Here is a 26,623-nt window from a genome sequence, read left to right as displayed (position 1 = left end):
TCTCCAACACTCAACTACCGAACATGGTCTTAGTTACCAGGCATATACCCACCCTATTTTTACCCATTGCTATTTGTACCAGCAAGTCAGCTATAGTGATTATACGTGTGACAAATCACGCAAAAGCTGGCAACACGATCCAATAACCATACTTTGAAACACAGGATCGTCAATTTGACACCAATTCATTACATGTGGATCAACTCCGGTTATTGGCACACGAAAGCACAGTTGCCGTGGAGTAAATGAACATGGAACTGGCTACTAACATTTGCTAGTGGTTAAACAGTAAATCATCCTACCCTACAAATCAAGGTCGATGGGGGCACGAAATTATTCCCAATTCCCTGCCCTCACTGCACATCCCTAGACCACAAACTGTATAACCATCCACAGCTACTCAGGGTACTCATGCACGCTACATCGAAACAATCTCATTGCACATCCTTTCAAGCGCACCCTACAACCAATGCTTCAGGGAGGAACACAGTTGATTTGCACAGTTGGAAGGATTAGACCTATATTAACAAATTCAATTCTCTTCACAATGGACTCTGCAAAAATAAGAGCTCCCATTCATGATACCCTGCACCATACAAACAAACATAAAAATCAGCATAGGATTCGGAACGCACTGATTTAGTATTGACTGTATTTTGTAAAAGTGCCGATTGTTAAGACTTGATTGAGTTTGACATGTTTGCTTATGGTACACCAGTATTTTCAGAAACATTACACTATGCTCCGTATCAATTTGCTGTGCTATGGTCCAGAGAAAATCACACTATGATATATGACATGCTCATGAGTTCACCAATATTATGTCGCTACAAACTGTTAGAGTAATGTTAGGGTTTCGGGACTGTTCCTATGTAATTACTTTACCTCAGTGTGATGGACTTGACCCAATTACTCAGTGTATATATATATACACACACACCAACCCAGTTAGGGTTAGGATTTCATTCTCCAACTTGGAACCATAGCTTGGTTTCTCTCACCTCCCTCCCTCCTCCCACAGCCACCGCCCCTGCCCTCTCCCCTCCACAACCCGGCGAGATCTCCACGCCGCCCGTCCCCTCCACCTGGAGGCGCGCGCGCTTCGCTGGCCCTAGGGCGTCCCTTGCCGTTGTCCGTTCGCCGGTCTCCTCTACGCCACGACTCATCGCTAGTCACGCAGCCAGCGTCCCTCACCCGCGCACCCGCGCCCTCGGCTCCACTTCCATGGTCGCTCCTCCGCTTCCCCCGCAAGTAGCCCTTGCGGCTCCCCTGCGGCTCCCGATCTCCTGACCCCCTTTCCCCTTTCCTGCTACTCTTCCACCATACGTCGCCGCTCCAGGCAATTCCTACGGTATCCCACCACCCTTGGTGCCTCCGGCTCCGCCCAATTCCGGTGTTGTCGTTGTGCGTGTCCTTCACGACGGCCACCTTGTTCGGGGTATTTTCCTGTCCTTTGATCAGGCCATGAACCCTGTTCTCCGTGACTGCGTCGAGCTCCACCCCCAGGTCGGCCATCACGTACCCGGACCTACTGTACTCGGACCTACTGTCTTCCTCTGTGTTGTGATCGCCTCCCTGGCAATCGAGTCTTCGTTGTCCCCCTCCCCTCCTAGTGGCCCTGTCGGAGCACCTCCCCTAGCCCTCTCCGCGCACCTCGTGGCCTCACCACCCTCTCCCACCGACTGGGTGGTCGACTCCGGAGCCTCCTTCCACACCACTCCCACCACTAGCTCATTATTCCACCCTCATCCACCACACCCCTCACATCCTCCCTCCATCGTTGTGGGCAACGATTCCACCCTCCCGGTCACCTCAGTAGGTGCATCGGTTCTTCCGGGACCATTCTACCTTAACGACGTCCTTGTTGCTCCCGGTCTGACTCATTCCCTTCTCTTGGTTCATCGCTTCACTAGTGACAACCATTGTTCTATGGAGTTCGATCCCTAGGGGCTCACCATGTCGTGCTCGCTAGTTGTGCCTGTGACACCTTCGGCCCCCTCTACTCTCTTCACTTGCCATCCACTTCCCCCACCAGCAAAGCCTCCCCCCTAGTTCTTGCTACCTCCACCGTCTGGCATCGTTGTCTCGGGCAACCTGGACCTGACGTGATGACGCAGCTTTCCAGCTGCTCAGATATCGCCTATACTTGGGCCTCCTCTGAGCGCCGCTATCATGCTTATCAACTCGATCGTCACTCTTGTCTTCCTTTTTCCACTTCCACGTCCCAGGCTGCTCAAGCCTATGATCTTGTCAATGATCTCTGGACTTCCTCTGTCCACAGCCTCTCTAGTTACAAATACTACCTGGTCATTCTAGACGATTTCTCCCATTTCCTTTGGACTTGTCCACTTCGGCTGAAGTCCATCACATTCACCACCGTCACCCACTTCTTTGCTTGGGTCTCCAACCAATCATGTCGCCCAGTCCGTGCCCTCCAGTGTGATAATGGTCGCGAGTTCGACAACAACGCCTCTTGCTCCTTCCTCACTCATGGCATCCAGTTGCTACTCTCGTGCCCCTACACCTCTACCCAGAACGGTCGGGCTCCCCACTTTGCCCTGTATGACATAGCCCCCTCCTACGACCACCTTCGCGTGTTCGGTTATGCCTGCTATCCCAACACTTCCGCCACCGCTCCCTATAAGCTATCTACTCGTTGTCACTTCCTCAGTTACTCCCCTGACCACAAGGGGTATCGCTGTCTTGACCTCGTCACCCACCGCATATTCATCTCTCGTCATGTCGTTTTCGACGAAGATGTGCCTCCCCTTGTTGGCTCCTCCCCACCCACCGATCTCGTCTCCCTCCTTGAGTCAGATCTGGTTCCCCCTACACCCCAGGCGCCCTGCCTTGCGCTGTTGCTCGCACCACACGTGGCCACCACGCCTCCGCTCGCGCCTCTTCCCACGTGTGCGGCCCTGTTGACCCTACCTGTGCCACGTGCGTCCCCGTCGACCCCGCCTACGCCACGTGCGGAACCGTCGACCAGACCTTCGCCCCGCTCGACCCCGACGACCACACCTACGCCATTCGTGACCCCGTCGACGGCCACGGGCCGCTTTGCCAACCCCGCCTTCGTTTACCATCGTGGGCGCGCCACTCCCTCGGCGCCCACTAACCTAGTCCCGTCGACGAGCGTATCTTTTTTCGCCGACCCCGTCATCGCCCATCGCCGCCATGAGCCGACCATGCCCGCCCCTGCCCCCCGAAGTACCGACGGCCCGCACTAAGCCGCATGTGTACCACTCGGTCGCCATTCACCGCGACCCCGGACACATCCACCCGATGGTGACTCGTCGCGTCGTCGGCGTTCTTCGCCCCGTCGACCGACTGATTATGGTCGCTGACATGACTGCCACTCCTCCGGACTTCTCCCTGGTCCCCTCCTCCGTTCGCACAGCCCTCGCCAACCCACACTTGCGTCGGGCTATGGAGGAGTATGCGCCCTGCTGGCCAACCACACCTGGGACCTGGTGTCGTGTCCACCAAGCACCAACGTGGTCACCGAAAAGTGGCTCTTTCGCCACAAGCTGACCTCGGACGGGTCCCTCGATCGCTACAAGGATTGTTGGGTCCTTCGGGGCTTCACCCAGCACCCCGCAGTGGACTACGACGAGACCTTCAACCCCGTCATCAAGTTCACCATCGTTCGCGCCGTCCTCTCCCTCGCCCTCTCTCGAGATTGGACGATACATCAGCTCGACGTTAAGAATGCCTTCCTCAACGGCACTCTGACGAAAACTGTCTACTGCAGCCAGCCCAACGGCTTCGTCGACGCTGCTCGTCCGGATCTGGTCTGTCGACTGAACCGCTCCCTATACGGCCTCAAGCAGGCGCCGCGGGCGTGGTATAGTCGCTTCACCTCGAACATGGCCTCCATCGGTTTCGTCGAGGCCAAGTCGGATACCTCCCTGTTCATCTACCGGTGCGGTGACACTGTCTCCCTCCTGCTCTACGTCGACGACAATGTGCTCACAACATCCACCGCCGACCTCCTACAGCGTACGATTGTCGCCCTTCAGCGGGAGTTCACGATGAAGGACCTAGGGTCGCTTCACCACTTCCTCGGCATCACCGCCGAGCGCTGGCCTCGGGGTCTCTTCCTCCACCAGCGCCAGTACACCATCGACACCCTGGAGCAGGCTGGCATGTCTGACTACAAGCCCTGCTCCACGCCTGTTGACACTCAGGCGAAGCACTCTGAGGACGATGGGCCCCCGATTACCGACGCGACGTCCTACCGGAGCCTGACCGGTGCCCTCCAGTACCTGACCTTCTCCAGGCAGGGGCGGACCCACAGGGGGGTCCGGGTGGGCCCTGGCACACCCTAAGCCAGGCCCACCGGGGACCCCACCCGGCCATCCCGTTCGGCTGATGCCCGACGGCCGTTCCAACTTCTCTTCGATCGTTCGGCTTCCCAGTTCCCACAACCACAAGGCCACAACAAGACGATTGTTCCTGGCGGCTGGCTTCCTGCGCGGCCAGCCGGCCACAAGACGATCGTTCCTGTGCCTGTGCGGCTGTTCCTAGCGGCTGGCGACCTGGCTTCCTGTTCGTCTCCGGCGGCCGCTCCGACGGATCCTCTATCGCCCGAGTACTAGACGGTAACAGGAACCGCTGGGTTATACCGTTTGCGCTTCAGTTTACGAAACTGGTGGTTCCATTTTTTTGTTGAATTTTGTCTAACGCAATGTGTGTGTCTATATATATTGTTGTTGATTTTTGTCTTATTAATTGTTGATTCACTACCATTATTTTTGTAGTGAATAAAATATAAAGAAGTAGGGAGATATTGCCTCTCACTGATTTCAAGTCGGGCGACCAGCTAGTCGACCAACAGGACCGACCAGGCACCTAATCGCGATTAGGGCGACGATTAGGTCGACTAATCGGTTCTGGTCGGCCTCTGGTCGTCCCTAGTCGTCCTATGTATATTCCTAGGCATATAAGCCATATATATATGTATATATGTATTTCTAGGCATATAAGCCATACTGAACTGAAATTAAATTGGAAGTTTGGAACTGAATTACTGAAATATAACAGTAGCAGGCTAGCAGCAATGCAGCATAAGTGAAACCAGTGAATGAGCTACATATAAGTGAAACCAGTGAATGCAGCATAAGCGAAACAATAGAGTACCTGCTAGTCTGCTACCTAGTGAATGCAGCATAAGTGAAACAATAGAGCATCCAAGCAAAAAGCAGCAGCAGCATCCAAATAAATGGGTACTGCTACGCAGAATGCAAAACTGCAGACTGCAGACAAGGGGGAAGGAGGGGAGCAGGGATGACGAGCTCATCTTGTGCCTTGTAGATGAGCAAGGGGCAGGGACAACCTTCAAGGATGAGCTGCACGCCGGCGCTGGTGGACGGTGGAGAGCCCTGGAGGCTGGAGCAGCCGCCGCCGGCAGAGGACAGAAAGTATAGGAGAGGGGCGCAGGCACAGGGGAGGCTTTAGGGTTTAGGGGCGCCAACAGATTTATGCGGCTACTGGGCCCAAAAAACGGTGGAGCCCAATAGCACATCTAGCCCGCCGCGCACTGGTCGACCAGAGATGGCTAATCGGACGATTTGGACGCCTAATCGACGACTTGGACGACCAGAAAAACAAATCGCGCCGTCCCCCTAGTCGGCCACTTACCGGCGACCAGCCCGACTAATCGCGATTAATCGCGATTAGTCGGACGATTTGTAAACAGAGTTGCCTCTCTTTTTCGCAATCATGCTGCAAAGAAACAGAAGTTTATTGCTTATTCTTTATCTCCGGATGTTACTCAAGCGTCGACACCTCAAGAACAAGAGGAAGAGAGGATAAATGAATAAATTGTGAATCCAATGCCATCTGCACCGCCACCTGTTGGGGACTTGTTTTTAAATGCTATGAATTAAGAACAAGGCAACACAAAATGTTAAATGTTAATGTCCTTCGTCCTTCGAAACATTATTTCCCTTAGGACATAACGATCTTTGGACGAAGGTTATGAAGGACATACCTTCATAAACGTGGTATGTACAAACAGAGAATGAAGCTTATAAAAAAACAACATAAACAATTATATGACAACGTAATATAAATGTTTATTATTAAACAATCATGAATACATGAAAACAATATCAAATTACAGTTGTACCTTGAGCGCGACAGAAGGCAAGGGCAAAAGTAAGATGTGAAAAAGCGTGAACAGTACGGGGTTACTGTTCATCTATTTATAGGCACAGGACGTAGCCTGTGAGAAATTACATTCATGCCCTTTACAAATGGTTGCAATCATAACACAGGTTGTCATAGGTCGATTGGTCATTTCATCTTTAAGTCGGTGCATCTGGAGATACGCTACGAAGCTCCCTGATTGGTAGCTTCGGCATTGTGTTTTTGGCCTTCCGAAAGTGTTTCTTCTCACAGGGTATTCTTCGTCGCCGAAGGTCCTGTGAGAAGAAACACCTTCGGAATGCCAAAAACACAATGCCGAAGCTACCAATCAGGGAGCTTCGTAGCGTATCTCTAGATGCACCGACTTTAAGATGAAATGATCAATCGGCCCATGACAACCTGTGTTATGATTGTAACCATTTGTAAAGGGCATGAATGTAATTTCTCACAGGCTGCGTCTTGTGCCTATAAATAGATGAACAGTACCCCGTACTTTTCACGCTTTTTCACATCTTACTTTTGCCCTTGCCTTCTGTCGCGCTCAAGGTACAACTGTAATTTGATATTGTTTTCATGTATTCGTGATTGTTTAATAATAAACATTTATATTACGTTGTCATATAATTATTTATGTTGTTTTTTTATAAGCTTCATTCTCTGTTTATACATGCCACGTTTATGAAGGTATGTCCTTCATAACGTTCGTCCAAAGACCGTTATGTCCTAAGGGAAATAATGCTTCGAAGGACGAAGGACATTAACATTTAACATTTTATGTTGCCTTGTTCTTAATTCATAGCATTTAAGAATAAGTCCCCAACATTGGCGCCCACCTCCGGTGAACTCACTTCCACTTTTGAGCCGATAGCTTCGTTCAACAATCAAGCTAAAGTTGCTTCGGCTACGAAACTGGTGCTCCCAATAACAGGCGGTTCATGCTCAGAACCGGCCAACAAGAAGCAGAAGAAGCAGTCTCAGAGAAGGGTACAGCATGTTGGGGTGCAGGGACCCTTCATCAAGACAAAATGGTCCCACATCCCAATCACTTTCTCCCAGGAGGACCTTCAGCTCAAAGATTACCCTCACAATGATGATATGGTCATATCTTGTGTCATCAAGGGATTTCTGGTTCATAATGTTCTGGTTGATACAGGCAGTGCAGCGGATATCATATTTGCTAAGGCCTTCAGAAAGATGCAAGAGTCAGAAGATAAGATCCATGATGCTACACACCCTCTTTGTGGCTTCGGAGGAAGGCAAATTGTAGCACTAGGCAAAATCACAATGCCAGTGACCTTCGGCTTCGTCCACAATACAAGGACTGAACAGGTTGTGTTTGACATTGTTGACATGGAATACCCCTACAATGCAATAATTGGCAGAGGAACACTCAATGTTTTTGAAGCAATACTTCACCTAGCATATCTATGCATGAAGATACCTTCGAAACAAGGGCTCATTGCTATTCATGGAAATCAAGAAGCTGCCAGAAAGGCCGAAGGAAATTGGACAGACTCAAAAGTGATCCACAATATAGATGGAGTCGAGGCTTATGAACAGTACAAGTACAGAAGAGAGAAGGCTGCTTCGGCTGATCAACCGAAGCTCATGCTTCTATGTGAAGACATAGCATAGCAGAAGGTATTGTTGGGGTCTCAACTATCTGAAGAGCAGGAGAAAACTTTGATAAGGTTTTCATTCAACAACAAAGACGTTTTTGCTTGATCGGCCAATGATCTCTGTGGTGTCAACAGAGACGACCGATCCATCCTTCAGGCTAAGAAAGCAAAGACTTCGGAAAATGTCTGATGATAAAGCCGAAGGTGCTCAGAATGAAGTAAAAAGGCTTCTCAGTGCTGATGTCATCAAAGAGGTAAAATATCCAAAGTGGCTAGCCAATACTGTTATGGTGAAGAAGGCCAATGGCAAATGGAGAATGTGTATTGACTTCACAGATCTTAACAAGGCATGTCCAAAGGACGAGTTTCCATTACCAAGAATAGACTCTATTGTAGATGCAGCAGCTTCTTCAGAGCTTATGAGTCTGCTGGATTGCTACTCTGGATATCATCAGATATGGATAAAGGAAGATGAGCCGAAAACTAGCTTCATAACTTCCAGTGGCACCTATTGCTATCTTCGGATGCCTGAGGGGCTCAAGAATGCTGGAGAAAGCTTCAGCAGAATGACAGCCAAGGTCCTTCATTCCCAGATAGGCAGAAATGTGCTAACATACGTTGATGATATCATAGTAAAAAGCACGAAGCAAAAAAATCACATTACTGATCTGCAGGAAACATTTGCTAATTTCAGACAAGCTGGTCTGAAATTAAATCCAGAGAAATGTGTTTTTGGAGTGAAGAATGGTAAGTTCCTTGGCTGTCTAGTTTCAACGAAGGGGATTGAAGCTAACCCAAACAAGATCGAAACTATCCTTCGGATGGAGCCACCAAGCACAAAGAAGGGGGCTCAACGGCTGACAAGAAGACTGGCATCATTGAATAGATTCATATCTAGATCAGCAGAAATAAACTTGCCATTCTTTGAAATACTAAAGTCAGCCGAAGTTTTTCAATGGGGCACAGCTCAGCAGAAAGCCTTCGAAGAGCTGAAGCAATACTTGATTGATCTAACAACATTAACTCCACCTGCACCAGGGGCTCCATTACTATTGTATGTGGCAGCTTCGAACTCTGTAGCAAGTGCGGCGCTTGTACAGGAGAAGTTTAAAGGACAAATTAAAAAGCAAGCCACAGTATATTTTGTCTCCGAAGTTCTAAGTTTATCAAAGAAAAACTATACAGAATTGGAGAAGGTGTTGTATGCTGTGTTAATAGCCTCCAGGAACCTTCGACATTATTTTCAAGCATACCATATAATTGTTCCTTCGTCACAGCCTCTAAAGGATATTATGAGAAACAGAGAAGCTACTGGAAGGATTGGAAAGTGGGCTGCGGAGCTTAACGAATTCAGTATTAACTATGTGCACAGATCCTCAATTCAGTCTCAGGCGTTAGCAGACTTCATTGCTGATTGGACGCCAGGGGCTCAGGAAGAAGAAGAAAATAAAGACGCCGAAGCCTGGACAGTGTTCTGCGACGGTTCCTGGGAACCTTCGGCGCAGGTGCGGCTGCCGTCCTATTTGCACCTTCCCAAGTCAGAACATGTTATGCAGTAAAGCTTGACTTCAACTGTACAAATAATATTGCTGAATACGAAGCTTTACTTTTGGGGCTTCGAAAGTTAAAGGCAATGGGAATAATAAGGGCAGTCCTTAAAACAGACTCTCAAGTTATTTCTGATCATATTGACAAGAGTTGCAAGGCAAGAGACCCGAAGCTTGAGAAATATCTAGCCACAGTTCGAAGGCTTGAAGCTTCTTTCGAAGGTTTTTCTGTTAAGAATATTCCAAGAGGGAAAAATGAACATGCTGATCTGCTAGCCAAGTCAGCGGCACAGGGGCTTCCTTTACCTTCGGAAGTATTTTTTGAAACAATAAGAGCACTTTCGGATGAACTCCTCGAAAGGGCAATGCTTACAATATCTTATGTCCATAGTGAAGATTGGAGGACTGAGATTATATCTTTCCTGCAGGGTAACTGTCTCTCGGATGATGAAGTTTATAACAAAAGAATGTAAGCAAGAACAAGACCACATGTTATGATAGAAGGGGAATTATATAAACATGGAGTTTGTTCCCTCACTTCTCAAGTGCTTATGCAGAACCGAAGGTATAGAACTGATGAAGAAGATAAATGCAGGATTGTGTGGATCCCACATTGGGTCCAGACCTCTTCTGGGAAAGGTTTTCCGACAATAATTCTATTGGCCGAAGGCAGCTTCGGACGCAGCAGATCTGGTTTAAAAATGCGAAAATTGCCAAAAATGTGCAAGAGATCAGAAGCAACCTTCGTCATTGACTCAGCTAATACAACCAACGTGGTCGTTGCAAAGATGGGGTTTGGATCTGCTAGGTCCACTTCCACCAGCGCAGGGCAACTTGAGATATGTCGTGGTGGCGGTAGAATATTTTTCTAAGTGGATCGAAGCGAAGCCTTTGGCCACAATAACTTCGGCCACAGTCCAAAAATTCTTCTGGCAGAATATAGTTTGTCGCTTCGGCGTGCCGAAGGCTATAACTGTGGACAATGGAACACAGTTTGATGCTAAAACTTTCAAAGATTTCTGCGAACAGATCGGCACGAAAATTCATTTTGCATCAGTCAGGCACCCGGAATCAAACGGACTAGTTGAAAGGGCAAATGGTATTATAATGACGGCAATAATGAAGTTAATCTTCAATCAGCCCAGAGAAAAATGGCCAGATGAGTTGGTTAAATTGGTGTGGAGCCACAAGACTTCAGGCTGTGGAAAACATCAACAAGTATCAAGCCGAAACAATAAAATGGCGTGATAGAAAAGTTTGGTTGAAAAACATTAAGCCAGGACATCTGGTGCTTCGGAGAGTGGCCAACCCTGACACAATAGGCAAGCTTCAGTTGAAGTGGGAAGGACCCTTTCTGGTAGTATCTTCGTCAAGACCCGGTTCTTACAGATTAAAGGACATGAATGGCAATGACATTCCTAAATCTTGAAATGCGGATGAGCTTCGACGGTATTATGTGTAAAAATGTTATCTTTTTCATTTTTCTATGGCACCATTTTCCTTTCCAAAGGGGGAGAAAGGTTTTTAATTGAGCCATAGTTTGTGATCTTTCCTTTATTATTCAGCTTTACGAGAGTAAAATCCCCCAAAATATGTAAATATAAAATCTGGGCATGCACCATCGAGTGCAGAGAGAGAAAAAAACAGGGAGAAGCTCGAAAGTCGTCCCTAAGGGGATGCAGAGCACGACGAAGCTAAAAAAAGCGTTCCTAAGGGAGCGCAGTGTAAGTTTTCTGCTCAAAAGTTGTTCCTAAGTGAATGCAGAGCCAAATACCGCCGAAATACAAGGCGAAGCGCGAAAAATCAACGCGAATACCGACGAAATAGAAGGCGAAGAAGTTCAAAAGACGTTCCTAAGGGAATGCAGAACTTACACCGAAAATAAGCGGTGCAGCCGAAAAATAAACGGCAAATATATTTCAGTCATTCCTAAGGGAATGAGGAGTTTTGATGTGGCTTCGTATGTGTGTCTTTGGGCATTCATTTGCACGGAACATTACATCATACATTGCATTCATAAACATTCATTTAGACATACGTAGGATCACTATCATCATATCATATAAGTACAGACAGTTGCTTCGGCTCTAATGACAAGGCTTCGTCGAGAGGAAAAAGAGGCAGATTTATGCTTCGTTGTGTACGAAAAGAAGGGAAGGTGTTTTTCGCCTTCGGCTCAAAAAAAATGCAAGTTTCATACACATCAAAGCAATTCGCACATGAAAGGAAAGGTAAAAATATATTACAAGGTATGGACGAATTTACAGAGTAGTATCTGATTCTTAAATTACAATATTCTTTACAAGGATAATTCAAGAATTTCTCCAGAGTTTTTCCATAGCAGTGTCTTCAGCTTCATCACCATCCGTCAAGCTTCGAATCATTGTTCGTCGGCTTCGTCATCCTGTACATAATAAAGCGTTATAAGGTAAACTCAAGTTTCAAGTAGAAGGTAAGCATCAGGTATGACTTTATTACCGGCTTGAGGTGACTTCGAGCTTCGTCACCAGTTAAGCTTCGCCCACCCTTCGTGCAGATTTGCGTTATGAATCTATTTCCTATGCTTCGAGCCAGACTGGGGATATCAATTAAATCTGCTGGTGATAAGCTGAAGTTTGGTCTATTAACAATCTTCCCATGCGTGCAACCAGATTTCATGAAGGCGACAGCTGTGCCCCGAGAAGCTAGCAGGGCACAGAAATCGCCGTGTCCAGCTATAACTTCGTCAATAGCATCAACTTCGCCCTCAATGTGTTCGAAGGTCCCTAGCAGGTCTTCAACCGAAGGATCGAATTTCTCAGAACTGGCTCCAACCGAGTTGAAGACCTGCTTTAGCCGCTGCACGCATCGGTTGCCGAAGTCTAGACATTTATCTTGAAGCTCTTTCAATGGTTTCTGCAAATTTGAACTCTTTTCGACTTCAGCCTCAAACTTCGCATCAAATTTCTGCTTTTCTTGTTCGAAGCTTTCTGACTTCACTATTCAATCTTGCAATTTTGGCTTCAGCTTCTGCCAGTAAACCCTCTATTGTTTGAAGTTCGAAATCTTTCTTTTTCAAGAGCAGCTGCATGATCTTTTATTTTGCTCTCTAAACCTTCAATTATAATCTCATGTTTTTTATCTTCAAGGTCCTGTTGCATCCTTAAAGCCTTACTTAAAAGCATACTCTGTGCAAAAACAACCTTCGTCGGAAAACACCTTCGTCGTTAAAACAATGAAAAGCCGAAGAAAAGTTTTTACCTTTAAATTAGAATAGAATAAACTACCGACGATATGCTGTCGTCGGTAGCGGCTGATATCGGCCTCAACCTTCGGGAAACCAATACTCTTCGACAGAGTACTGATAACCTTCGCTCCAGTTCTTCGCCTTCTTTTTCCTCTCGACGAAGCCTTGTCATTAGAGCCGAAGCAACTGTCTGTACCTGTATGATATGATGATGGTGATCCTACATATGTCTAAATGAATGTTTATGAATGCAATGTATGATGTAATGTATCGTGCAAATGAATGCCCAAAGACACACATACGAAACCACATCAAAACTCCTCATTCCCTTAGGAATGGCTGAAATCTCTTTGCCGTTTATTTTTCGGCTGCACCGCTTATTTTTCGGTGTAAGTTCTGCATTGCCTTAAGACGTCTTTTAAACTTCTTCGCCTTCTATTTCGGCGGTATTCGCGTTGACTTTTCGCGCTTCGCCTTGTATATCGGCGGTATTTGCTCTGCATTCCCTTATGAACGACTTTTGAACAGAAAACTTACACTGCGCTCCCTTAGGAACGGCTTTTTTAGCTTCGTCGTGCTCTGCATCCCCTTAGGGACAACTTTTGAGCTTCTCCCTGTTTTTTTTCTCTCTGCACTCGATGGTGCATGCCTAGATTTTACATTTATATATTTTGAGGGATTTTGCTCTCGTAGAGCTGAATAATAAAGGAAAGATTACAAACTATGGCCCCATTAAAAACCTTTCTCTCACTTTGGAAAGGAAAAGGGTGCCATAGAAAAATGAAAAAGATTACATCAATTTACACATAATACCGTCGAAGCTCATCCGCATTCCAAGATCTAGGAATGTCATTGCCTCCGAGACCTTTAATCTGTAAGAACCGGGTCTTGACGAAGATACTACCAGAAAGGGTCCTTCCCACTTCAACTGAAGCTTGCCTATTGTGTCAGGGTTGGCCACTCTCCGAAGCACCAGATGTCCTGGCTTAATGTTTTTCAACCGAACTTTTCTATCACGCCATTTTATTATTTCGACTTTATACTTGTTGATGTTTTCCACAGCCTGAAGTCTGGTCCCTTCTATAGTATCTTTTGTCACAGAATAATTAGCTTCGTCTTCTGCCGAAGCTACTGTTCTTATTGACCCCGCTTTAGCTTCTTCAGGAGTTATAGCTTCGTCACCGAACAATAACTTGAATGGTGTAAAACCTGTTGACCTTGGTATAGTTGTATTGTGGCTCCACACCACTTTAACCAACTCATCTGGCCACTTTCCTCTGGGCTGATTGAAGATTAACTTCATTATTCCCGTCATTATAATATCATTTGCCCTTTCAACTAGTCCGTTTGATTCCGGGTGCCTAACTGAAGCAAAATGAATTTTCGTGTCGATCTATTCGCAGAAATCTTTGAAAGTTTCAGCATCAAACTGTGTTCCATTGTCCACAGTTATAGCCTTCGGCACACCGAAGCGACAAACTATATTCTGCCAGAAGAATTTTTGAACTGTGGCCGAAGTTATTATGGCCAAAGGCTTCGCTTCGATCCACTTAGAAAAATATTCTACCGCCACCACGACATATCTCAAGTTGCCCTGCGCTGGTGGAAGTGGACCTAGCAGATCCAAACCCCACCTTTGCAACGGACACGTTGGTTGTATTAGCTGAGTCAATGACGAAGGTTGCTTCTGATCTCTTGCATATTTTTGGCAATTTTCGCATTTTTGAACCAGATCTGCTGCGTCCGAAGCTGACTTCGGCCAATAGAATCCTTGTCGAAAAACCTTTCCCAGAAGAGGTCTGGACCCAATGTGGGATCCACACAATCCTGCATTTATCTCCTTCATCAGTTCTATACCTTCGGTTCTGAATAAACATTTGAGAAGTGGGGAACAAACTCCATGTTTATATAATTCCCCTTCTATCATAGCATATTGTCTTGTTCTTGCTTTCAATTTTTTGTTATAAACTTCATCATCCGAGAGACAGTTACCCTGTAGGAAAGATATAATCTCAGTCCTTCAATCTTCACTATGGACAGGAGATATTGTAAGCACTGCTCTTTCGAGGAGTTCAACCGAATGTGCTCTTATTGTTTCAAAAATACTTCCGAAGGTAAAGGAAGCCCATGTGTCGCTGACTTGGCTAGCAGATCAGCATGTTAATTTTCCCCTCTTGGAATATTCTTAACAGAAAAACCTTCGAAAGAAGCTTCAAGCCTTCGAACTGTGTCCAGATATTTCTCAAACTTCGGGTCTCTTGCCTTGCAACTCTTGTCAATATGACCAGAAATAACTTGAGAGTCTGTTTTAAGGACTGCCCTTATTATTCCCATTGTCTTTAACTTTCGAAACCTCAAAAGTAAAGCTTCGTATTCAGCAATATTATTTGTACAGCTGAAGTCAAACCTTACTGCATAGCATGTTCTGACTTTGGAAGGTGCAACTAGGACGGCAGCCGCACCTGCGCCGAAGGTTTCCCAGAAACCGTCGCAGAACACTGTCCAGGCTTCGGCGTCTTTATTTGCTTCTTCCTGAGCCCCTGGCGTCCAATCAGCAATGAAGTCTGCTAACGCCTGAGACTGAATTGAGGATCTGTGCACATAGTCAATACTGAATTCGTTAAGCTCCACAGCCCACTTTCCAATCCTTAAGATAGCTTCTCTGTTTCTCATAATATCCTTCAGAGGCTGTGACGAAGGAACAATTATATGGTATGCTTGAAAATAATGTCGAAGCTTCCTGTAGGCCATTAACACAGCATACAACACCTTCTCCAATTCTGTATAGTTTTTCTTTGATAAACTTAGAATTTCGGAGAAAAAATATATTGTGGCTTGCTTTTTAATTTGTCCTTCAAACTTCTCCTGTACAAGCGCCGCACTTACTACAGAGTTCGAAGCTGCCACATACAATAGTAATGGAGCCACTGGTGCAGGTGGAGTTAATGTTGTTAAATCAATCAAGTATTGCTTCAGCTCTTCGAAGGCTTTCTGCTGAGCTGGGCCCCATTGAAAAACTTCGTCTGACTTTAGTATTTCAAAGAATGACAAGTTTCTTTCTGCTGATCTAGATATGAATCTATTCAATGATGTCAGTCTTCATGTCAGCCGTTGAGCCCCCTTTATTTGTGCTTGGTGGCTCCATCCGAAGAATAGCTTCGATCTTGCTTGGGTTAGGTTCAATCCCCTTCGTTGAAACTAGACAGCCAAGGAACTTACCCTTCTTCACTCCAAAGACACATTTGACATTTCTCTGGATTTAATTTCAGACCAGCTTACCTGAAATTAGCAAATGTTTCCTGCAGATCAGTAATGTGATTTTCTTGCTTCGTGCTTTTTACTATGATATCATCAACGTATGTTAGCACATTTCTGCCTATCTGGGAATGAAGGACATTGGCTGTCATTCTGCTGAAGCTTCCTCCAGCATTCTTGAGCCCCTCAGGCATCCGAAAATAGCAATAGGTGCCACTGGGAGTTATAAAGCTAGTCTTCGGCTCATCCTCGTTCTTCATCATATCTGATGATATCTAGAGTAGCAATCCAGCAGACTCATAAGCTCTGAATAAGCTGTTGCATCTACAAGAGAGTCTATTCTTGGTAATGGAAACTCGTCCGTTGGACAGGCCTTGTTAAGATCTGTGAAGTCAATACACATTCTCCATTTGTCATTGGTCTTCTTCACCATAACAGTATTGGCTAGCCACTCTGGATATTTTACCTCTCTGATGACACCAGCACTGAAAAGCTTTTTTACTTCATTCCGAGCACCTTCGGCTTTATCATCAGATATTTTTCGAAGTCTTTGCTTTCTTGGCCTGAAGGATGGATTGACATTGAGTGAATGTTCAATGACGTCTCTGTTGACACCACAGAGATCATTGGCCGAACAAGCAAAAACATCTTTGTTGTTGAATAAAAATCTTATCAAAGTTTTCTCTTGCTCTTCAGATAGTTGAGACCACAGCAATATCTTCTGCTCTGCTATTTCTTCACATAGAAGCATGGGCTTCGGCTGATTAGCCGAAGCAGCCTTCTCTCTTCTGTACGTGTACTGTTCACAAGCCTCGGCTCCATCTATATTGTGGATCGCTTTTGAGTCTGTATAATTTCTCTGGTAGCTTCTTGACTTCCAATAATAGCAATGGACCCTTGTTCCGAAGGTATCTTCATGCATAGATATGTTGGGCGAAGTATTGCTTCAAAAGCATTGAGTGTTCCTCGGCCAATTATTGCATTGTAGGAGTATTACATGTCAACAATGTCAAACACAACTTGTTCAGCATTGTAGGAGTATTACATGTCAACAATGTCAAACACAACAGTGTTCCTCGGCCAATTATGAATTAAGAACAAGGCAACATAAAATGTTAAATGTTAATGTCCTTCGTCTTTCCCTTAGAACATAACGATCTTTGGACGAAGGTTATGAAGGACATACCTTCATAAACGTGGCATGTATAAACAGAGAATGAAGCTTATAAAAAAACAACATAAACAATTATATGACAACGTAATATAAATGTTTATTATTAAACAATCACGAATACATGAAAACAATATCAAATTACAGTTGTACCTTGAGCGCGACAGAAGGCAAGGGCAAAAGTAAGATGTGAAAAAGCGTGAAAAGTACGAGGGTACTGTTCATCTATTTATAGGCACAGGACGCAGCCTGTGAGAAATTACATTCATGCCCTTTACAAATGGTTACAATCATAACACAAGTTGTCATGGGCCGATTGGTCATTTCATCTTTAAGTCGGTGCATCTGGAGATACGCTACGAAGCTCCCTGATTGGTAGCTTCGGCATTGTGTTTTTGGCCTTTCGAAGATGTTTCTTCTCACAGGACCTTCGGCGACGAAGCATACCCCCAACACCACCGCCAACACTTTATAATGTCAGTTGTCTCCCACATGATCCAGGTGAAAGACAACCTATTGCAAGTTACCATGCTAATGATCACAATGCAATTCGAAGAGCATATATTCTTAGAGGTCCATTTCAACCATATGCACATGAATTCCCAAATAGGAAAATTGGAGATAGAGATCGCCATTTTAATTTTGTGTGGTTTCAAAAAATTTCTTGGATTGAATATAGTGTCAAGAAAGATGCTGCATTTTTCTATATGTGCTACTTATTCAAAAGTAAAGCAAATAAGGGCAAAGGGACTTCTGCATTTACTTCAGATGGTTGGAATAATTGGAATAAAGGGTCTGAAGCACTTCTAAAACATGTGGGTTCTATGTCACATAAGATAGCCGAAGAGAAATATCTTGGCTTTATAAATCCTAATGCAGCAATTGATAATAAAATTGAGAAGTGGAGTGATGATGATCGCAATCTTTATAAGATAAGGTTGACATATTCACTTTGATGTTTCAAGTTTCTTTTGCATCAAGGATTGTCATTCCATGGACATGATGAAAATGAAGAGTCTAGCAACAGAGGAAACTTTAGGGCCCGTTTGTTTCGTTGGAATTGAATTCCATTTTAATAATTATAATTTAGACAAAACTAATTAAGTTTATATATTTATATATGTAATATATTTGTATATTATCTTAAATTATATGAGGGAGATAGTTATATACTACATTTATGTAATAGAGGCGCAAGTAGAAGAATGTGCTATAAGTTGTACATCGGAAAAATAGCATGTAAATCTATAGAATCCATTTCCATCTCTCACCCCATGAATTTGAGGTAGGCTTATATGATAACTTTGGAAAGTGGTGGAATGTCACATTCTAAAAAAATAATCTATTCCATTAGTAAGATTCCAATTCCTCGAAATGAAAGGAAACAAACGAGGCCTTATTGAAATCTTGAAATTTCTTGCTGTAAATAGTGAAGAGGTCAACAAGTATGTTCTTAACAACGCTCCAGGTAATTGCACTTTGACTAGCCCAAAGATACAAAAGCAGATTATTCAGGCCAATCCCGACAGACCTTCCTGACTACCGTCGTCGCCCTCAATTCAAGACTCGCGGTCAAAAACAATCGGAGGCTATGGAGCGTAATATCGCAGATCTCACCACTTTGTTACAAAATACGCAGAGTCAGAACAAATTGATCAAACAAACTCTTGAAGAAAATATCGCGGTCGCGCGGAAATTGGTAGCATGGAAGCCCCAAGTGAATGTGGCAGTGGACCATCTGCTCGTTGAGGTGGCACAGTTGGCCGACAAAGTGGAAGAATTGGTGCCTTTTCGGGATGCCCTCAAGATTTTCGATCGCAACCCTCAAAACATTAGTGCCGCATTCCTCACTCAGCGCAAATGCGGGGCAACGAACAGCTATGGGATTAGTGATCTGGACGCTTCCAAGTTTCACCGAAGTTCTGGTTTTGAAGTGGTCACCACTCTAACTCCACAGGTCCGATCACAGGTACTCACTCGTTCCTACCTCAGGGTTTTGCTTTAACTTTTATACCGCGTCAGTCTAATTCACTTCTACTAGTTTATCCTCCACATGTGGTTGTTGTCTTGCCTCAATTGAGTTTCCCTCGATTTGATGGCCACCATCCAAAAATGTGGAAGACAAAATGTGAGTCGTACTTTTAAGTTTTTTCTGTGGCCCATCAGTTATGGGTGAAAATTGTTGTCATATATTTTGTGGGCTCGACAGCCTTTTGGCTTCAGTCTGTGGATCCTGGTCTTATAGACAGACTCATTGTCCTAAATTCTATGCATTGTTTATGCTAGATTTGAGAGAGACCAACATAACCACCGTATCCGACAGTTTCTCATGTTAGGCAGTCGAACAGTGTCTCTAAGTACAAGATGAATTTGACACACTTATGCACCAAATACTTGCTCACAATCCTTTGTTTAGTGTGTCAGCTATTGTGAATAGGTTTGTTGATGGCTTAAAACCAGATATCAACATTGTTGTGTTTATTCAATGCACTTTGGACCTTAATATTATTGTTTCTCTGGCTCTATTACAGAAAGAAATCATGATGGCTCGGTTTTAGTTGAGATCGCGGCATACCAGTGACAACTCAACACACTATTAACAGTGGGGTCTCTCAATGCACTATTAAAATTGTTGCGGGGTCGACAAGGAGGCCTAGGCATGACACGGTTCACGTGTCGGGCCTCAACACTATTAAATGACTCGTGTCTCGAGCTAGCCCGTCAAGCACGACCCATTTGACCATCTATAGTCCAACAACTCCACCATCACCATCCCTAATCTCGCGAGCGTGGAAAAAAATAAGAGAAAAAACTTCATCTTGTCTCACCCCACACCACATACCTCGCTGCTCGTTGTCTCCGCCTCTTTCCTCGCCACACTGTTGCACGATATCTCTAGGGTGAAATCCTAGGTGCACCACAAGACGCAGCCCAATCCGTGTGATACGACCTCAGAACCGTATCGCCGCGTGTTTAGATCCGTGTGAGGCGTCGGAGGCGCGCCGACTGCTGGTGCATGTGTTGAGCCTATCCTGGTTCCCGGTTGTCTCTTTTTGGTGTATTCTGAGAATCTATATGGTGACCGAATAATTATCTCATTTAAGCAAGGACTATCTATATAATGTATACAAAGTGTTGTAACGCACGAGCAACTAATTAATGAACAGTTCAATTAATGGTGAGTTTGGTTTGTGGAGTCACCCTATGGTTCATGAGGTGATGCATGATGAATTCATAAAATAAATTTCAGTGGAATCAACTCGTTCCACATGTATATACTAATTATTAGCTTGTGAGGAATGGGGTGCGATGGATCAACTCATTATATTCCACAAACCAAATAAAAAAAGGAATGAGAAGATGGACCACCTCATTCCTGAAACCAAACACAGCCTACCGGGTTTGGTGACCAGGGAAACGGAGGGGGTCCATGGGGTGAATAGCAAGGGGGATTCCTCCCCATGGATCCCCTCCATTTCCCTGGTCACCAAATCAGCCCCACATAGAATCTGAGTAGCTGTCAATGCCATTGCATATTTAGATATTGTAGAGATGGAGCTAAAGATCAGATGAGACTAATGTTAGCTCATAGGAATGTCGCCTCTTAAAATGGCTTAAGGTCCTAATTGGTTGGGTTCTACAAACCAAATAAAAAAGTGAATGAGAAGATGGACCACCTCATTCCTGAAACCAAACACACCCTACTGGTTTGGTGACCAGGGAAATGGAGGGGATCCATGGGCCTTGCTATTCACCCCATGGATCACCTCCATTTCTCTGGTCACCAAATTAGCCCCACATAGAATCTGAGTAGCTGTCAATGCCATTGCATATTTAGATATTGTAGAGATGAAGCTGAAAATCAGATGAGACTAATGTTAGAAAATAGGAATTTCGCCTCTTAAAATGGCTTAAGGTCCCAATTGGTTGGGTTTTTCAACCTGCTTTGGCTTCCCAAAGAAGCCAGGGGTTGGTTTTCACCCAAATTCACAAACAAAAGAAGTTATTGACTAGTACTTCACCCGTCTTCATTCCAACTAATACTTCACCCGTCTTCATTCCAACTTTTCATGAAAATTACCCACCTGCTACTGGTTATGTTGTGTACCATTTCATTTGTTTTTCTCTATTACTTTCTCCATGAGAAAGAAAGTGTGGCCTCCACCACGTCATCGTCCTCGACATCCTCCACCACCACAGCATGTCATCCACAGCCCGAGGGCTCAACGACAACGACTGATGGGTGTGAACACATCCCCTCGCCCCTATCCTCCCCCCACCTACCCCTGACCTCTGCCTAGGAGGCCTCACCAGCGAGAGCCGGAGGACAGCGCCTCCACCCACCGCCCTCCTCTAATTGCCCCACCCCTAACCTCCACCTGGAAGGACTTGTCGGCGGGCGCACACCTCCCCCGTCCATGGCCTCTACCAGGAGGCCTCACCGACAGCGACGGGCGCACGCCACCCCTCGCCCTCTCCTTTCCCCGCCCCTATCCTCCAACATAGAGAACTTAATAGGTGCAAGCCTCCCTCCGCACCCGTCCTCTCCTCTCCCGACCGGTCGACCATGCCTTTGGCAGGGGAGCCTCCGCCACATGTGAGCGAGTGCATCCTGACTTCCTCACAGATGCAGCACTCCATCGCCGACCGTGGCTGCAAGGCCGACGCTCGTAGGCTGGCAGTTCCTCCCCAGGCATGGCCCTCGACGCCCCTCCCAGTGCACGAACTGGAAGGAAGAAGCTATCGAGCATAGTCCTCTTATTAGTGAGAGAGGGAGAGTTGAGTGGGGGAACTATGAATGACATGTGGGGTCCTCTCAATAGTTTCTCCAGAAGCTACACCTGTTCAACCAAACAGTTTTGACTTTTTCACATGCCAGACTCCAGCGTTTTCATGACCAACAGCTCACACGTGCTTTTTCAAAAGCCACAGCTCAACCAAACATGCCTAAAGACACAAGTTAACAATGAACCTCTAGCTAAAAGATTTGCATCATCAGACAAAAAACACCCAAATAAGACAAGCTATCCAAGGCAGATACCACGGAATAACAGAATCTAAAAAAGTTACACGAAAAGCAAACTGAATCTAAAAGGGAAGTAAAGAAGCGTACCACTATTCTGCACAGGGTTTTGATAGCAGAGACCGTCTGTCTCCTTTTAAGTTTTAACAGCAAATTACAAGGATTGGAGGTAGAGCTAGGAAGTGTTAACTAACTCCATTCCCCATCTCATCGGTTTTGGAGCTCTTGTGCTGCCGTAAGTTGACCATCCATGTTAAAAACAAAGAGGCAAATTTTCTCTATGAAAGCTATTGTATCAGCAAGAAAATAATAGCAGTGTGCTACCTTACTCTTCTTGTGCTTATGCACATCTACTGAATCTTCTGTTCCCTCATGCTTCCTCTTCTGATACAAATGGTGAGCATTGTCCATCAAAGGTATATATGGTTTAAAATGAAGCTATTCAGAGTTTTTGACCATACAGAAAATGGACTAACCTTTTCATGATGGCCACTTTTATCTTTTTTCTTATCCTTGTCTTTGTCTTTATCTTTGTCCTTACTCCGATCCTTATGCCGATGTTTGTGCTTCTTGTGTTCCTTGTCTTTGTCTTTGTGCCTTTTATGCTTCTTCTCTTTGTCCTTGGACTCACTTTTTGGTTTACCCGAAATAGTCGGTATACCTTTTTCAGTCTGTTGATATGGTATATGTTATAAACAGTACAATGAGCAAATCTAACAATGTCATAAGAGAAGTGAGATACTAGAAAGGATCTTACAGAAGGCAAATCCACAAGAGCTGTTTCTCGAAGTTGGAACGCTTGCCCCAGAGTTTCCATATCAAAGGGCTGAATATAAGCAGGTTTATCCCTCAGATATGCATTATGAACAAGTTGATCTAACTCCATTCCTTCTCCTTTGCGAATTTCAGTGTCTCCCACAACATTGTGAAGATAATGTGTATCTGATATTGCCAGCGGCAAAGGTTTCTTGCAAAAGAAATCATGGTGTGGCAGCAGTTTGTAGTGGCTGATCAAATCAACAGCACCAGTGAGCTCCCTTGGTCCTGAAATACAGAGATCGTATTATCAATCAACCACATAGCAGACAAATAAGGTTTCAGAAAAGATAGGTGCACTGATATATCTATGATACAAAATTTATTCTAGCATACAATAGACATTAGATGCAGTAATGCGGCTCATAAAACAACTTTGTGCACTATGACACAAAATATTAACCGTCCAAGTTCCAACTAACGCATTGTGAACTGTAAATAAGTAAATAAAACAGTTAAAATTTTGCCATTGTAAAAAGAACTGTAGTAAACAGCTGACTACAAGACATACTGGCCTCAACTGGCAAAACCGCAAAAGAATCAGCACCAGAAGTTTGTATTTAAAATTCCAAGCATATAATTATTACTAATTTTTTTGCAAACTAATGACGATAACTAATAATCAAGCAAGCTGTGATACTAATATAACTCTGTTGCTTTGTGCCCACATGAATTAGGATTTAGCATTTCAGATTTGCATACTGAATAATTGGCATATAAGGGGAACTGGGAAACATAGGGATCACAAATAATACTTACCTGCTTCCATCAAACAGATTCATTTTTGTTCCTTTCCAGCACTAACCATTAACCAACCATTCTGGTTGATAATACCAGCCACACAATCAAAATTTCAGATAGTGCTACTTGATTGGCATAATACTGATAATGGTAACTTGGAGGCAAACTATGATATACCATGTTGTATATGCACCTGGTGATCAGGAAATAAGACCCCAACAAAAGATAACCACCCATTTTAACAATTTCATCTCTGAAAATTGCTTGTCCACCAAATAAATATTTAGAGTGAAATGAACCACAGGGGGGGGGGGGGGGTAAACTTCCCCATATTCCCATTTGGGTCCATGAACTCTCAAAGTAATCAGCTAGGTCCTCCGGCTTTTCAAGTGATTCGTTTGAAGTGTAAATTCAAGTCCATGGTTGGACCTAGAGTGACCATAAAATGAACCACTTGAAAAGTTGAAGGATCCGGATGATAAATTTCAGAGTTCATGGGCTTAGATGACAATGCAGAAATAGTTTAAGGACCCGTGGACCGTGGTGCATTTCATTCATTTATGTGAGTCTTAGTCAAACCCTACCATTTCCAAACTTCTTGTCATCAGGGTCCATCAGATTGCAGCTTGAGCTATGCAAAGAGCATCTTCACCTGAAGTTCGATTACAAAAAAAATGTAACGACAAATGTGCAAAGGTAAAGTGAACTGGTTCTGCAATGAACAAACACGATATACACTACTACATATCTACACCAGTGTTATTAAAACTACGTTTAAACGATGTTTAAACTACGTTTAAACGTCAAAACTCTAATTAGAGGTTGAAACAACGTTTTAGCGTTTTGGCGTTCTAAACTCTAAAACGCAGTGTTTTTATGCATTTTAGACCATTAGCTACTTTTGGGCCCAGTCTATTAGTTACTTTTGAAGTTCAATCCAGCTCATGGGTGAAGTTTTGGTAAGCCACTAACCTCTCTATTTTGGTATTTAACTTCATATTATTGTCTGAAATTATGATGTATTGGTATTTTTCCTGTGTTGTTTAAAACTACGTTTAAACAAAGTTTAAACGTTTAAGAGTCAAAATTTCACCCATGAGCGTTCAACGTTTTACCGTTTTAATAACCTTGATCTACACACCACATAGGCCTGTTAAATCCCATGGCCAAGCAAACATCGATAAGACAATTCATAACCATATATGGTGTCAACATCAAAAGTAATGAACATGTTTTGCCTGTCTTATTTGAAATAATATGGAATTACATATCAATTATCACGTGTAAAGTGTTGTGATTTTAGCAAATCATGCGTGGGAGTTAACATGTATGTTTGTTTTGTAGATATGTCTGTGTGTGTACTGCGACTTTAGCAAATCAAACATGTCTGTGGGATTCCACTCACTCACACCCAACCAACCTCGTGTACAGTTACTAGTGATAAAGGGGAGAAACTGCCAAGCACCATAAATCCACAAGTGGCAAAAAAAAAGAGCACTCGAGAGAGAACACACCTACATAAAGGATCACTGACCAATACAAAATGATTCTGACAATGTACGTAGGATACCAGGCAATCATAACTACTACGACCAGAACCCAGCATCGCAACCAATGGCAATAGGCAGGAAGCAGAGGCGGATAGAGCTCCTGGGCAGGGCAGGCGTGTGCCCGGGCTCTGGTTTGTGCCGGTGCTGCACATCGAGTAGGTTCGTGCATAGGTGGATCAAGTGATGCCACTTCTGCACGGGATCAAGTGGACATCAACAGCTTGTTGATCTGTCTCCTCGTGGGTCTGCTTCTGATCATGGACTTACGGTCCAGACCTAGGAAAAGACCGTGGCCCAAACGTGACATGCAAATTACGTGACGCTCCCAGCCCAACACTGCTATCGTTTCTCAATTTCTCAATCTAAACTTATGTAATGTGCATTTTTGTTCTTATTAACTAATTATAGTATTGTAGCGTTATTACTTGTTAGTCCGGAAGATTTAGACTGTTCAATATTTTTTTATATTGACATCAAGTGATTGGGACATGAAGCCTTGTTACAAATATGTGACTATCCTCCTCAAATTGTAGACCGAATTAGAAGATCATACATATTGAAGGACCAATCCAGCCTATTATGAATTATGATATATTATCTATCGTTACATCTCGGAATGCAAACCATTTAATATCTTCTATTTTTGTGAACACTTTTTTGTTATCTCTTTATAGTTTATTTTAAATGTTTGCATACGTATTAGGTAATACATTCAGAAAAATATTTGTCGGCGTCAAACAAATTTATGCATGTCATTGTATATATGCAGTTGTTCGTAGTTATTGGTTGGTCATAGACTAGCCTAGGCTCTTTATGAATCCTGGATCCGCAACTGGCAGGAAGCATGGCTAGAAGCTCAGTTGCAACACATGAACTCAGTTGGTCCAGAAACAACCCCTGGAACAGCAGTGTGTCCAAGACAGCCCCTCCCCCTGGAAACACCAGTGTATCCGGGATGCAGGGCATGGGGATCGAGTCGGGGCACTGATTATAGAGAACACCCGTGCAGCCAGCCAGGATGCACCGAAGGCAGATAAAGTGAGCCTGCCCGGCTGCGCCTGCACGCTGGATACTACGAGCCTAATCAGTAATCACATTAGAGGCGGGTGGAGCACTCGAGCGCGCTAAGTAGGGGAGCACCGCAGCAGCGCCACGAAGCGGGCGCGCCTGAGTGACCGGAGGTTATTAGGGTTCTCAATTCAAACTGCCGCAGCAGTGAGGAAGCCCCGCACACCGGAGCAAGCTTGGGTAACTCACCGACATAGGGCGGAACGATCTCGTGGCGGGGACAGGTCTACGCGCCAGTCCAGTTGCAGTAGAGGGCGAGGGCCGGGCCGGGCCGGGCCGGGGACGACGCCTCCCGACGGCGGGGTTAAGGTGGGTGGCGGGGCTGAGCCCCTGCGCGGTGTGGCCCGTCCGTCGCTGGCAGCGAGAACCGCGGCGGCGGTTGGGTAGCGGGCGGGCAAAAAAGGGGAAGTGGGAAAGGAAGGATCGGGAACCCCTACGACCCCCGCACTTGCCC

At 44.9% G+C, this 26,623-nt stretch overlaps 1 protein-coding gene across 8 annotated transcripts; it reads right to left on the bottom strand.

The window, feature by feature from the left end:
• Nucleotides 1-113: 113 nt before the first annotated feature.
• Nucleotides 114-26,623, bottom strand: LOC100193821 (uncharacterized). 8 transcript variants are annotated; one of them, XR_004853056.1, is made up of 7 exons: nucleotides 26,359-26,623; nucleotides 24,136-24,203; nucleotides 22,752-23,038; nucleotides 22,471-22,665; nucleotides 22,319-22,378; nucleotides 22,085-22,224; nucleotides 114-586 (listed from the first exon to the last, which is right to left on the bottom strand). XR_004853056.1 is itself a non-coding variant. In XM_008658693.3 (6 exons), exons 2-6 carry the CDS (start codon nucleotides 24,164-24,166, stop codon nucleotides 533-535), a joined length of 624 nt encoding a protein of 207 aa, XP_008656915.1. In that variant the 5' UTR covers nucleotides 24,167-24,203; nucleotides 26,359-26,615; the 3' UTR covers nucleotides 123-532. The 8 variants fall into 8 exon arrangements, 3 of the variants coding, with proteins under 3 accessions (XP_008656915.1, NP_001353968.1, XP_008657050.1); XR_558059.3 differs by having other exon boundaries at nucleotides 22,319-22,375; nucleotides 26,359-26,615; NR_159681.1 differs by lacking the exon at nucleotides 114-586 and adding an exon at nucleotides 17,049-17,484 and having other exon boundaries at nucleotides 26,359-26,586.

The sequence above is a fragment of the Zea mays genome, chromosome 1 (genome assembly GCF_902167145.1).
Source record: "Zea mays cultivar B73 chromosome 1, Zm-B73-REFERENCE-NAM-5.0, whole genome shotgun sequence".
Lineage (NCBI taxonomy): Eukaryota > Viridiplantae > Streptophyta > Magnoliopsida > Poales > Poaceae > Zea > Zea mays.
The sequence above is the reverse complement of the archived record's forward strand: the minus strand, read 5'-3'. Positions and strand labels throughout refer to the sequence as shown.